At 33.3% G+C, this 14,512-nt stretch overlaps 2 protein-coding genes across 4 annotated transcripts; both read right to left on the bottom strand.

The window, feature by feature from the left end:
• Positions 1-2,476: 2,476 nt before the first annotated feature.
• On the bottom strand, positions 2,477-8,126 carry ALMT18 (aluminum-activated malate transporter family protein). Its single transcript, XM_003535721.5, has 6 exons — positions 6,241-8,126; positions 5,987-6,127; positions 4,344-4,616; positions 4,025-4,146; positions 3,790-3,933; positions 2,477-3,319 (listed from the first exon to the last, which is right to left on the bottom strand). The coding sequence occupies exons 1-6, from the start codon at positions 6,521-6,523 to the stop codon at positions 2,735-2,737; spliced, it is 1,548 nt and encodes a 515-aa protein (XP_003535769.1). The 5' UTR covers positions 6,524-8,126; the 3' UTR covers positions 2,477-2,734.
• Positions 8,127-8,279: 153 nt separating this feature from the next.
• On the bottom strand, positions 8,280-14,113 carry LOC100808739 (reticulocalbin-2). Of its 3 annotated transcripts, none has more exons than XM_003536707.5 (7): positions 13,364-14,113; positions 12,987-13,089; positions 12,815-12,880; positions 10,849-11,013; positions 10,643-10,739; positions 8,715-8,851; positions 8,280-8,624 (listed from the first exon to the last, which is right to left on the bottom strand). In XM_003536707.5, the coding sequence occupies exons 1-6, from the start codon at positions 13,911-13,913 to the stop codon at positions 8,726-8,728; spliced, it is 1,107 nt and encodes a 368-aa protein (XP_003536755.1). In that variant the 5' UTR covers positions 13,914-14,113; the 3' UTR covers positions 8,280-8,624; positions 8,715-8,725. The 3 variants fall into 3 exon arrangements, with proteins under 3 accessions (XP_003536755.1, XP_025979980.1, XP_040861953.1); XM_026124195.2 differs by lacking the exon at positions 8,280-8,624 and adding an exon at positions 10,170-10,226 and having other exon boundaries at positions 8,714-8,851; XM_041006019.1 differs by lacking the exons at positions 8,280-8,624; positions 8,715-8,851 and adding an exon at positions 10,170-10,472.
• Between the last annotated feature and the right edge of the window lie 399 nt (positions 14,114-14,512).

Below are 14,512 nucleotides of genomic sequence, written 5' to 3'. Positions count from 1 at the left end.
GTGCTATAATATTGGTTAATTTAGAAATTGACAACGGCTGATATCTACTTTTTGAGTTGCAAGTACAGTTGTAATCCTATGTATGCATGTTGGTATTTTATCATACTTAAATCAAAAGTGAAGCTAACCTGCTTATCTTTGGAAAAAAGAAGATATAAATTAAACATTTTGTAGGATGGCTGGTTAAAAGCTTAAAGCTTTCTTAAATTGAGCATCTAAATTAGAGGATTGGGCTGCATTAAATTCTTCCTAGCTTGGAGTTGAGTAGAAGTATAACACGTCTTGTTGAGAAATATTCACATTTAATGTGAGATATAATAAGATTTTCTCCTATTGAAAACAGCATGAAGGAAAAGAAAAATTATGGTAGCACTTAGTTAAGTGTTTTTTTTTTCTGAAAATAGTTTTTATTTTCAAATTTTTAAGATTTAAAAAATATATTTATTTTGATTTATAAAACAAATATTTATCATATTGTTATCGCGTTTTCAGTTCTTCTAATGAAAACATTTATTTGTTGTTTTCAATTTTAAGTGTATTTTTAAAAATATTTTAAAGAAAATATTTTCTAAATTTTAATCAAATATATTTTTTCCTTTTATTTTCTGTTTTCTAAATTTGTTCTATGTGGACAATCTAAACTAGATCTAGAGCTTTAATTGATTTTAGTATTAAATAATGACAATTCTTTATTGAAAAAAAAATTAAGTTCTTATTAAATAAACTTTGATAAACATTGAATATCCGAGTAGGCTTTTAAAATTGATAATATTTTTTGGATGATCTCAAACTTTGCAATTGTTATTCTGTCCAATAAAATCTTAGAACTTTTTAAGTATAAAGAATTTACTCTTAGAACTTTTTACATATAAAGAATTTACTTGTTACTTGTATATAGATTTCTAAAACTCATTTCTTTTATCCCCGGCTCTCTTGTTCTATTCATACTTAATTTTTCTTATTTCTTATTGTTTATATAGAATGATAGGATGTAGTTTTCTATAGCCAAAAAAAGAAATGAAATTTGCATCGATCTTTAAAACAAAATGAAAAAATGTATAGAGATAAAAGATAGAATATAGGAAAAAGAAAAAAAAAATAGTCACTAAATAAAGTAATTAAACTTATAAATAGATAAATAGATCACCCCTATTGAGGTGCTTTTTTTTTAAATGTTTCTTATTATTTTTTATTTTATTATCATTTCTTTTTAATCTAAACTAGATCTAGAGCTTTAATTGATTTTCGTATTAAATAATGTCCTTGACAGAAAACACACTTTCAGGTGATTGTCCGACAAAATTGTATTTCTGAATAATCTTTTGCGTTTACTCGTTATTGTTGCTTAGGAACGTATTATAATCGCTTTAAAGTTATGACTTGATATTCATTTTTGGTTAGTGGCCACTGTAACTCACCTACCATGATTTTTATTTTCAGTGAAAACTTGGGGAGTTACAATGGTTGATTAAAAAAATATATATGTATCTAACTATAATAAGTTAATAACCAATATAATTGTTTTTTTTTTTACTGCTTAACCGATATAATTCTTAAAATTTACATCAATGATTTTTTTTCTTATTGTTATTCTTTTTTTTTTTTTTAAGCAAACCTGCATTACAAATATAGCCAACCAGATTAGCTGTAATATGTGGATTAAAATTTCGCTGAATGCCAAATAAACTCCGTACGTGTGATAAAAAAAATTCAATGCAATTAGTGAAATCCAGTGGGGAGGCAAACTGGCAAAGAAAGCTAGTTAAAAAGGGAGAAGTGGTGCCTTTATTTTTATTTTAACACAAAGCTACAACTTATTTAATCCATGGGCCGAAGGAATCATGTTACGCGTTAATGGGCCGACAAGCAGTTACAGCCTGTTTAGGTGGCTCTAGTCCGGCAATTACTTCCTGCACCTGTTATTTTTGCTTCCTGTGCCGCGGAAAATAGTAAAGTTAGTACTTTTGTGACATAAAATAAAAGTCAAAAAAGGCATTTGGTAAAATCTACATCCATATATGCTAGGCTTGTAAATTGGTTCAAAGGCAGAAACTTTTACAATGAAATTCAATGCTTAAACTCAAATCTCTGATTATAAATAGCCGTCCATTTGATCAGTTTTAGCATCTCATCCAAGAGACAAAACATGAGATTGCTCAAAGTATTTTTCCTAATTCATAGAGATGTGTATTATCCTATTATGAGACTAGGGAGTGTAATTATTCTCTGGTATTTAAAGAGAAGTTGTAATTTTTCTCCACTTAATAAAAATATTTCTTTAATTTTATCTATAATTTTTCCCTTATCAATTGAGAATTTTTCACATTAAAATATTGTGTCTCAAATAAGATATTATTATGTTACTCTCCTATCATAACTCAAACCTTATTAGACATTATTACATGAACTAACCACTCGTTTATAAAGAAGTCATAGATCAAAAACTAACTATTAAGAAGGAAGGATATGGGGTGATTTCAACATTCATGCATTCTACTGAATCAATTGAGATTCTTTGACACACAAATTGTTACGTTGTGATTAAAACGTCTGCTAATAAAATTATTAGCTTTTGATTACATTTATGCTTTAAGAAGACCTAAAACTAAACAACTGCTATACCCACATATGCCTTATTCACGCACTTAAACACTTAACTCTGCTGGTGGGATGATAACAACATGAAACGCTGAGGGAGAATATGTATATATACTCCCATAACAATCCAAGTGGATTAATCTAATGCATAAGAAGGCAAGTCATTGTTAGCTACTTTTGGTCTCTCACAAGTCACAACAATCTCATCTTCATCTCTGAACTCTCTAAAGCGTGACAATTTGGCCAAGTCCTCAACTGCATCTATAACATGATCCAGCTTTGCCACCATTTCCACAAGCATAGAAGTGAAAGCAGCAAAAGGCAGTGCTTCTGAGAACTCAAGGCTAGTCATCGCAATCTTACTCATCAGTGGCTTCAAAACCTTCGTGTGTCCCTCCATTGACATTTCACCAGAATGCTCTTTGGATTTATATTCAAACATGGAAGAACAATCACCCCTAACACTTGAAAATGAGACTTTAGTGTCTTCTTCAGGATGTGTGGTTCCACCAAACTTCTTTGAGCCTAGGAAGAGTTGTGGTTGGGATTTCAAGTCATCGTTGAGGTTTTGTAGAGCTTCATTGAGATTATCAGAGAGTACTTGAGGGGAGAATTGACGTTTGTCCCTTATGCTGTTGGCCAGTTCCCTTAGTGCTTTAGACACTTCTTCTGCAAGTTTGATGCAAGAGTCTTTGTATAGGGCTCGAATCGACCCCGGTGTCTTATTTCATGTAAAGATGAAAGCATATATCAATACTTTATGAACAAATTGAAAAAATAATAATAATATTTTTATACTAGGGGTTATTCCGACCTATTATTGCAAAGATGATAGCCAAAAGAATAATGTTGACATTTTCATTTTTTATTGATAGACCTAACTCACGAGAAATTATTATATGGACTGAAATTATATGGTCCTAGCCAATATCCGTGTGTCACATTGTTAAGTTTTTTTTGGAAATTGGACAAGACTGGATGGTTGTAGATCATATAATAATTTCTGCTCATTCATAGGTTTCAAGATATATATTTGTTCTCTTCTATTTATATAAAAGTGATTCATAAGAAACCAGAAACATTTTTTCTTGTTACAAGAATAGTCTCTTTTGACATCGATCATGTATATAACATTTTCTAAGTGTAATTCTTTTCTTTTTTTTTCTAAACTAGTTGATTGAGATATAGTACCTGAATTTCAGACAGCAGACACCCATGTAGGGCAACAACAGTGTAACTAAACTGGCGAAGAGTAGTTCCCACTTTTGTATATTGCCTCCATGGGATTCTGTGCCAATACCTTGACCATCTTGGCTCCCAGCTTGCTTGTAATGCCTGTTTAATTGCACGTCCATATCAGAACTTCTGCCACAAAAAGCACTCATTTTGTACATTCTTTAACTTCACAAGGAAAGCGCACAGTTACCAGTGTTTCATCTTTAGCTCTGGAATCTAGAACAGCCTTGTAACCTTTGTAAATAAGATCCTCAGTTGAATCATCTTGAGTTTCTTGATTTTCAGAATCATGAAAATATCTCACTACACAAGCTGCATGATTGTTTGGACCATCAATGATATATACCAAGACAATAGAACTACATATACATTGTAGCATTCCATTGTAACCTTTTCTATGTTCATAATTAAATAGTGTATTATTCATCAATTTATTTTGTTTTCACAAACTTGAGTACTGTTCTTTAACATAAGGCAGAATACCTTGAAATTAAGTTCAGATTAATTACCTTCTATAGAGTTGGCTAGACCTTCGAGCTTTGATATGGTGGAATTATGGAGGTCTTCCCCTGACCAGTTTGGGAAAACCAATAGGCTCATTACAAGACATAGGCCACCACCTATAGCAATGGTGGCTATACGATCTTTTGCAATTTCCCACACATTATCAACACGGTAACTTGACACAGTTATCAAATTGAAAGTCAAGAGAAATATCATAACACCATAGTCATAATTCTTCTTGATATGGGGGATGAATCTCACATAAGTAGTCGTAGCTCCTGCCAACCAAAAATAATGTCTCAGCAAAACATTAGGGAAACTTCAATTACAGGACAAAATACTTGATTACAAGTTCTTTACTTTTTGAAGATGAGGATTACAAGTTATAACATACATGAGGAGAAAAAACTTGACTACAAGTTCTCAATTTGTAAAGGAGGATTTTCTTTTTAGACTATAGGCATGTTTTCTCAATTTTCCTATCTCAATTTGTTTGAATGATAGACTGGAATGTTTTATTCTGTTTTTTCATTTTTTACTTTCCTTTTTCAATACAAAATTATTACGTTATTTTTAATACATTTTCTATTTTCAAAGATTTGTACAGAAAAAACAAAAAAATATTTTTGGTTTTTTTTTTACAGTTTTTTGAAAACATGAAAAGGTTGAAAATAAGATGAATTTGTGGTTATGGTTAAAAGATAAAAACAGAAAATAAAAATAAAAGTAAAGGAGACCAAAGCAATCTGGGAATGAGGTTTATTTTTTTTATTTTTTTTTGGTCCTTTGGTTTCTTATGGGATTTTCTGACTGGAGGTTCATCTCAGCTTTTGTGAAAGTTGGATTCCGTTTTTCAGTTGGGCTTGGGCCTGCAAGGAATGATTCAGATTCGTCCATGATTTACCATTTTACCGTATTAATGGCCAAATTTTCTCATGTTATTGTTTTTAATATTTTTTTTTGTTTTTATTTTATCAATCATTTCTAAGGATTTCATAAATATTTTTTATTGAAAATTATAATGAGATATATTAATAACGTTAAATAATATAATTGTTTTTGATTTAATATATTTTCCGTCTCTAAACATTTTGGGTTTTTATTTTTAGTTCTTAATCTAAATTTTAATCGGGTAAAATTTCTCAACTTATTTTTTTTACCACTTTTAGTGTCAGTTGTTAAGTCACAACATTAAGTTACCATTATTATCATTCTTTAATTTACTGGATTAAAGTTTGTTTCTTTTCTATAATTTGGACATGATTAAAACACTATGTTTATTTTTTATATGAAATGAAGAAAAATAAATGAACTTAACTAACACCTGTAATTAATGTAAAATTAGGTATTTTATTTATATTTAAATCTAAAAAGAGTGTATGATGATTGTATAATCATATGCAATTGTGCTATTTTATGCGTAAAGAAATCTTAAGAATACTTTCTAACACAATCCTGCTACTGTTATGAAGTGCATATTGTTTAGCTGTCGGTTTTAGTTCGGACTCCATGCTATCCAGAATTTGATGCATGACTAGATTTGCTTCCTCAATTTTTTTGGTAATTCACCAAGAAACACATTACCCTTTAAAACGATTAAACTACAAGCAAAGATTCTTTCACTTAATAAGTGGTGATACTTAATTACCTAAAACAAAAACTGCAGCACCAATGAAAACAGCTTGAAAAACCCGACCAGCGATGTCTGCAATATACTCAACAAGAAATGCCAATGATCCTGCCAGCAGAGTCCCCAACCCTCTATTCAGTCCTTTGCCTAATGTTGCTCCTGCAATATACATAAGCAAAAAGGATGATGTATATATACATATACGTTTACGTTTAGTGTTTGATTATGCCTGGACTGAGAAATGAGTATAGCTATTAGCTAGCTAGCCTTACCAACAGTAAACTCCATCACCACAACCACAGTGAGAACAGCTGACATGGCATTTTGTCCAATCCCTCTGAACAAAGGCTTTATTAGATACAGCAAAGAAACTAGTGTCAAAGCCAGGCCCACTTTCAAAGAATGGACCACCCTTCTTGGATCCTCTTTCCCTACTTTCACTGCTGTTCTCCATGCCAAACCTGAATATCTTTTCACTTTCTCACCAACACTATTCATATTCTTCCAAATCCAATGCCTTCTGCTGTTACTTGCAAAATAATTGCTTTCAGCCATTTGAAATTAACTTTCAAGCCTGAATCAGCTGTGAGTAAGATAATCTAACCCTTAGCAGTTTCAGTTATGATCTAGAGGATGCTTGTAACGTTTAGCTTAAAAAGCATGCACAAGGTGACAAGGAACAAAGAGTATTAAATACTGTGGGGAAACTTCTTGTTAATTCCTTCGATCGATGATAAGGATTGTTAGATATATCTGGATACAGACAATTCCAGCTCCCCTAGTGTTTACAAAGAGAAAGGGAATAAGTTGGTAGCTTTCATAGGTACTTAATTATTAGAATACGTGGAGAAAACCAGCTTCACAGTAACCTGCAGAAGCATATATAAATAAAAAGGGTGTTTTGTCTTTGGTTATCATGGTGCACCATCTTCTAGAGGATCCAACAATATGTGTAGTACCGCCTTAAATCCTGTGCTTGACTTGTTTGTTGTCAAATAGAATTATTTAGACTTGCGTGGACGGTTTTAAATCCTGACATATCATAGAAGGCTTAATGCTAGAGTTAATTTTGAAGTTGACAATAGCTGGTATCTGCGCTTGAGTATTAGTACCAGTACTCTAACAAGCTATCTTGTCGTTTATTCTTTTAAAAATAGTTTGCTAGCAATGTGGTGAAGGTTCACTTTTCTTCAATTTTTAGTTTGAGTAATAAATATTTTTGGCACTTCAACAGTGGAAATACATTATTGACACCTATCCCTTTCTCTTTATTTTTCTTTTTAAATCACATATAATATTTATACTTCTCTCTTTTTTATCTTTCTCTTTCAGGTGTAGATTAGTATTTTTTTTATTATTATCAGTATGAAAGAATGTAGATTAGCATTTGAGTGTCCAGAGGTCATTTTTGTTCTAATTTCTTGACATGCAATACAACTTGGTTGTTGGGCTTATATTAATTATAATCAATGTAGCTAGAAATCTCACTTGTAATAGCAGTTATCTGTAAAAAAAGGACAATAATCACTGAATGTCAAAATAAACAACGTAAGTAATTAGATATAGGGTAACGAATGATCGCACTTGAAAGTTTCAACTTGAAAGTTTCAAGTGGGATTATTCTTCACTGTAATTTCTAACAGAAAAATATAGGGAGCGTTTTGTCTTTCGTTGTTGCAGGGACTTATGGTGCACCTTCTTATAGGGGATGTGCTCTTGGACCAAAAACACTGAAATTCGAGCCACCACGAAGCCAACAACCCGTGGTAATAGTCTGATAGACTCTCCCCACCTGTTGGGTCAGGTTCGAGACATTAGCCACGGTCTCCTCAACCCATGTTATGCAACCTACTTGTTTTAACATTGTTATATTAGAAAGTTTATTTAGTCTTCTTTTTTTTTGAAAGGGAAAGTTTATTTAGTTATTCTGTCATTTGTTGAACATTTCTTGTACTGAAAAATGTTTTTTTTTTCATTTAGAAAAGGCACAATAAAAAGTAAAAACAATCCTTAATTTCTTCAATTTAATCCTTCAAACTCTTAAAAGAATCATTCACTTTCCTCATTTATAGAAAAAGGCAATTTAACTTTGAGATATCGTGTTAATAAAAAAATTGTAAGAGACAAATTGACCAAAGTGAAATGGAGTTTCACTCGGTTACCCTAAGCTTTTATATCGAAAAACCCAAAACTGTTGAACTTTTTATTAACGTTTTGCTAAACAATATGATTGCTGTTGGGTCCAAAAATATTCTAACAGTGCTACTAGGATCTTGACGGTCATTATAGTCATAGTCATATGGTACATGTATTATCCATTGAGAATAGAGACGTTCTACTTAATTAATGATGGCTGAACCAGTGATTTGAAAATTTGTATATTATTCTACAAATATTACATTTAAGTTGAGATCCTATCATCCTCCAACTGATCCAGGTGTGACTCTACGACAAGCCACGGTGGATCCCATCAGCAAATAAGAACTCGCAGATAATATGAATGGAAAGAAGCAGTAAGTGTTGCCATCGCACAAAAAGCCCACCATGATTGAGACTAAGAACCAACTAAGGGCCCAAACATCAAAATTCTGTCGTGTCATAATCTTCAAATACTGATTCCTTGTCACTAGAATTGTGCCAAACTTTTCTGGGTATCCTGCAATCGATGATGATCTTAAAATATTATAGAGAAAATATTCACTAAATGTTGGTAAAAATGATCAGGGGACAAAAGAGCGGCCTTTACCTAACATGAATTTACCGGAACTCATCATGGTAATCGTCGTCATCATCTTCATCATCGTTGAAAATAGCACTATAAAATACATATGGGTTCTCAATCATCTCAGTCAAAGTAAGACGGCCATCCTTGTCCTCGTCTGCCTGTCATAGCATTATTTCATGGCTTCATACAATTGTTACTGATGAAATAAATGCATGATGTTATGCAACAGGTGTTGGGAGTGCGTATTGAGCCATCTTTGTCAGTAACTGTTTCTCATAACATTATTACGATGTTTAATGAGATGTAACGCAACAGATGAAGAAGTGCATGCTGAGGCCATCGTCAAGAAAAATTAATCCGAAGATAGCATCTAGTTGAAAGATCTTAACATGTAAATCAAGCACGATGGATATAACCCCTCAAAAAGAAAAAAGAAAGAAAAAAAAAAACAGAGACTTGTTAACATATAATACTTAATACTTCAGAATTCCAGATTGTTAAATAGAAGATACGCACCTCAGCTTTCCCACCAAAGAAAACAAAACAAAACCATCCCCTTCCTCCCTCTTAAAACAGTATAGAAGGGAAAGATTGTTAACATATAGTAATACTTTACATTGTTAAATAGAATATATGCACCCCTAGCTCTCCCACCATGGGAAAAAAAATGCTCTTTCCCTTCCTCTCTCATAAGTCATAAACCAGTACATATTTACTAAAACAAAATTTTAATAGAAGCAAGAAGTGGAGATAAATCTGGCTGTAGTGATTTATGCACTGAGTATATCAGAAAAGAGACATTATTTGACCATAAGCAAATGCTAAATGTGCATTTTCAACAACTAAAACTGGAAAATGGAGAGGAAAAATGGATGATAAAATTTATTTACTTAATAATGAAGTCCCCCAAGAAGCTATAATAATAATGAAAACAAGCAGACAAAGAATTGCAGACAAAATAAATTTCAATTATTCTTATCCAGAAAGAATGGGAACTCATTAATGAATGATTTTGATTTTAAAGAGATCGAAAAGAAAGTACAATTATCAATTACAAGCTAAAATATTTATTGAACAAAAAAAGAATCTTTAGTGACTAAGAAGCAGCTGCCAGCATGCTATCACCAATAAATACCACATAAAGTGCAGTGTGCAGCTATCAATTTACATGGCTATAGTGAGAGAAATTATTGATTTATTATTGATCTCAGAAAGAAGTGACATTTTAAGTTTAACACCAAAGATAGAGCAATGAAGAATTGCCCTCAGAACTATCAAGCTACAGAAAATTTATCAGCTTTATCAATTATATCAAATTATAACTTCAGATACATTGAGTACTGAAAATATCTAGCAATATTTATTTCAAACTTTTGTCTCAAGGCACTCTGGCAAAGTAAGCTAATAGATATTCACCAATTACTAGGATGTAAAGTAGGAGAGGCCCACATAGGCCAGAATCAATGATTCACTCACAGTTAGTGAGGGAGTTGTAAGTCAGCAAGGGGATTGTAAGTTGGTAACTGTAATCACCTGCTTACATGACAGGAGTATCGTGAGTAAAAAAGAAAAATCAGTTAAGAGGTTATAAAGGAAAAGGAGGAAAAGAAGGGAATGAGAGAGGAATAGAGAAGCGAGCAAAGATTGAGTGTGCGATTGGATAGTGGGCTACAGGTCTCTTGAATGACCTTTGTGGCTGTTATTGTAATAGTGAATCTGTTATTGTAACAGGGAATTATTCCCACTTTTTTATAATCTGATACAGTAATATCTGGGTTCCTATCAAAGCACATAAAACGTTTACTCAAAAAACAGTTATGTATGTGATCCATCTTAAGCCAATATCAATTGAATAAATAGTCATTTGCATGATCCGCTGACTTTGCAATAAAGAATTGGCACCTTTGTCGACAATAAAAGTGTAATTATTGTAAAGTTAAATACAGTACCTGTGAAATGATATAATCTGCTTGTTGTTTTGCATAATAATGCTCAGATGGATGGAGTTTGCCAATTATGGGCAGTAGTTCAACATCAGACAAGTACCTGCAAAGATCGAGATGATAACCCAAAATCGAAAGATGTATGCTATCAGGAGACTATCATAATGATTCAAAGAATGTAGACTAATGATGAAAATAGAAAGGGTGAATACCCGTCCCCATCCTTGTCAAGCTGAGCAAACAACCCTCTAGCTGGAGCATCCATTGAATTATCTGTGTCATTGTGACTTTCTTCATCATAGTTCCTTACCAAATCAAATAGCCCATGGAAAAATTCTTTAAAGTTGACCTTCTCATCTCTGTCGGTATCTCTTTCCCTGTAAAAAAGAATTGGGTATATCAAACAATAGTAAGCTAAGGCAGTGATATAAATAAGCCCATTCCATATAAACTGAAGAATCCATTCACATCAGACAATAAAATTAACTACAAATATTGTTCCCGTTTCTAATATATGGCACAATAGTTGGTGAAAAAACTATACAAATATTGAAAGTTGAAACTTCTTCTAGAGGAGGCAAATGACTGCAAGGAAAAATTCATTTTCAAGAATAACAAACCAACCATACATCCATCACTTACAAGTAATCAGCTGGGATGGCTAAACAATGGATTGAAACATTCAACTTCAATCCTAATAGGTTGCACAGATTACAATGGTGTTTGGCTTTATAGTTGTTTTGGTTACTGTTTGGCTCCCTTTTCAAATTTACAGTGCATAACGCTAGCTTTTGTCCTAGATGCAAAATAGCTGCTATAGTGGGATTATTACTCTATGGCATTGTAGAAATCCTACAATCCACTATCATGACTCCATTATAGTGCAGCTTCCACGAAAATGCATCCTCCTATCATCTCAAGAGAGTAGAGTAGTCGCCAACAAGTTAGTCACTGAAGTTGAAGATGTTGCAATATTGGAAGAGGTAGAAGGCATTGATTTTGAGGACTAAGAAGGAGAAAGAAATAGAAGGATATGGCTCAATATCCGACAATGAGAATGATGATTATATTAGGGAAGAGGTAGAGGAGAATGAATAGATATTTTGTCTTTTACGTTTAACTTCTTTTTAATGTTTACATGAACAATTGAACTTTTCGGTCAATATGATGCCAATGTTTATGCAACTTAATTTTAGTTGCATACAACTTAATTTGTTATACATAATTTATTTCAACTGCTATGCAACTTTCACCATTTGCCCAGAACACTATCTGCTATATGATATGGCGGATTTTGGGCTTTATGCCATTTTCCACAATTTGCTATTGATGACCCTGAATTTAGTCCCAGAAGTGGTCTGGTCCAACCAGTCTCCAATCTTAGATGCCCCTGCCTTGTATCCATCCAATGTTGTTATCATGTTTTTTTTCATTTACATTTATTCCGGTGACTTCATTTATCCAATGAGTCATAGATTAGTGAGGAATTATTGGGAAAAATCCAAGTCCTACATTGACTAGAGATAAGGCAAAGATAGAATATATAAGAGGGGGACAACTCTTACCCCATGAGTTAACTTTTGGGATTGAATTAGACCCAAACCCACATTCTAAGAGGAATTGACTGTGATTCATACCAGCCTCCTATTGTGAATAATATAGGTGGCAATTTCTCTTTCATTAATGAGTCATGTGGTGATGAATTCCTTCCTTGGTTGTGCAACACTCCAATATCTCGAGCATCCTCGAGTTTTCTTTTCAGCCATGTTTGGTGGAGCCCATATTATATATTTTTTTCCTTTTTATACCAAGGGTTTTTAAAGCATATTGAGCTTCACCTTGACAGGGAGAATTATAGCATTTGAAAAATATCCAACACTATCTTGATTATGTCTTGGAATAATCTAGGGTATCTTAGATATTTATTTATGATCCCGTGATTTATTTCCTTATTCAGTTAGAATTATGATTTAGTATATTGGTATAAATGAAGTTTAGTGCTTTATGTCTTGTATCACTCTGTAACACATCACAAATTCACAATGCACAATAAAATATTATTCAAAGTTTCTATTCTGTCAATTTCCTCCCTCAACACCTAAAACATAACCCTGTAATTTCGACACAGATGTATTAAGATTAAGCCTTCATAGACTTTTTTTCTGATATTTGAGTTACCTGACTTCCTCCTTGCACAACCACTGAAGAAGCTTAGGGTTTTTGCTGTCAGCAGGGTGCAGAAAGCTAGAAGACAACAGACAAAAAAAACAAAAAGGAAAATCATCAGCAAAGAGCAAAAGGGATTATCAAGTACAAGGTTTCCTAGCAAGCAGTAGACTAGAGGCCTCACTCATTGAATTCAGTTAAGTTTAGAACACCATCTCCATCAGCATCCGATGCATTAAAATGCTCTTCTTTCCACCAACCCATATCATAACCGAAAGACTCATTATCTGACGAAAATCAAAAACACATCGTTCAGCAACACACAATCATGAAGGTAAAAAAAAAAAACACAACAACCAAAACACAATACTGTAGCTCAGAAGACAGTGATCACATACATTTGCACAACTATTAAAAAAAAAAGTGGAAATTCAAAGCAAATTGATCTCAAGTTGGAGTCCTGAGTATGTAACTGTACTTGTTGCTTATAGTAGTCCTACTCAGGTCGTGCAATTTCGTAGTAATAAAGAAGAAAGAAAGAGATCTAAAGAAGGGACGTGCCTGCATTTTGAACCCAACTGGGAGGATCGTACTCGGAGAAGGAAACGAAGCCATCGTGGTTCTTATCGTGAAGCTCCATCTCCCTCTGCGTGCGATGCAGGACCTCGCGCTGGGCCTGCTGGAGGTTCCACTGAGTCAACTCGTGCTCCGTCACGAACCAATCGGTGGGGTCCACATCGATCTTCGGGAACAAGAGTATCAACCTGTTGGTAACATTAAACTTGTCCTCGTCATTGAGGTAATCCTCGGCGTCCATGAAGTCCTCCCACTCGGGCTGGGACTCGTGGGCCGGGGCCGGGTCCGACTCCAGTTCGGGATGGGCCTGGTGGATTATCTGCTTCTCCCACTCCTTGTCCTCGCGGTGGCGCTCGAGCTCAGCGACGAGAGGGTCGAAGGCGACGGCGTGGTGGCGCGAGGGGGCGAGGGTGAAGTTGGAGCGGAGCTTGAGGCGGCGGTGGCGGTGGCCGGAGTGCTTATCCGGGGAATGAGAGAGGAATAAGAGAAGCGCCGCTGCGACGAGTATGTAAATGAATATCGACGCTTTGGCCATCGCTGCTAAGTGCTAACAGTAACAGCCACCACACCACACCAGATCTGATTCTGAAGCTGTCTTCAATTCAACTCGCGATCACGTTCATGCTCGCCGCCTTTATCCCATTTTTAAATCGCATTTCCTCATTATCGCTTCTGTCACTCCTCTTGTTAATTAAATAACAAATACTTTCTATATAATCTCACAATTAAGATTTCTATACACTCAATTAATTATAATTTTTTTTTCATAGGATAACTTTTAAAATAATTATTATATAAATCAATAATACTATCTTACATAAATCAGATAAAATGAAAAAATTAATAATATTTATAATTTATCAATATATTTAAATTAAATTAAAAATAAGATTAAATATGATTTATTAGTAAAATAAAAAATAAACTTTGTATTAATAATATTTTTTTTTAATAATTATCTTAAATAACATGTAAATGGTAATTCTTTTTATTAATTAACCGTATAACTATGTTTTACATTATAAATATATAGCCATTAAATTCTTATTAAAAACATTATTAATTTTGTTTTTAATTAAGAAACTGCGCATTTATATAAATGAGTTATCAAGAGTGATAATTTTATAATAAAAT

Source organism: Glycine max, chromosome 10 (genome assembly GCF_000004515.6).
Source record: "Glycine max cultivar Williams 82 chromosome 10, Glycine_max_v4.0, whole genome shotgun sequence".
NCBI classification, from domain to species: Eukaryota; Viridiplantae; Streptophyta; class Magnoliopsida; order Fabales; family Fabaceae; genus Glycine; species Glycine max.
The sequence above is the reverse complement of the archived record's forward strand: the minus strand, read 5'-3'. Positions and strand labels throughout refer to the sequence as shown.

Coding starts and splice junctions, on each gene's coding strand:
- ALMT18 (XM_003535721.5), bottom strand. CDS start 6,523: ATGGCTGAAAGCAATTATTTTGCAAGTAACAGCAGAAGGCATTGGATT. Junction 4,617..5,986: donor TGCTGCAGTTTTTGTTTTAG/GTAATTAAGTAT, acceptor TTTGGTTGGCAG/GAGCTACGACTACTTATGTG. Junction 3,320..3,789: donor GTCTGCTGTCTGAAATTCAG/GTACTATATCTC, acceptor ACATGAAATAAG/ACACCGGGGTCGATTCGAGC.
- LOC100808739 (XM_003536707.5), bottom strand. CDS start 13,913: ATGGCCAAAGCGTCGATATTCATTTACATACTCGTCGCAGCGGCGCTT. Junction 12,881..12,986: donor AACTTAACTGAATTCAATGA/GTGAGGCCTCTA, acceptor GTTGTCTTCTAG/CTTTCTGCACCCTGCTGACA. Junction 11,014..12,814: donor TTGTGCAAGGAGGAAGTCAG/GTAACTCAAATA, acceptor TCTTTTTTACAG/GGAAAGAGATACCGACAGAG.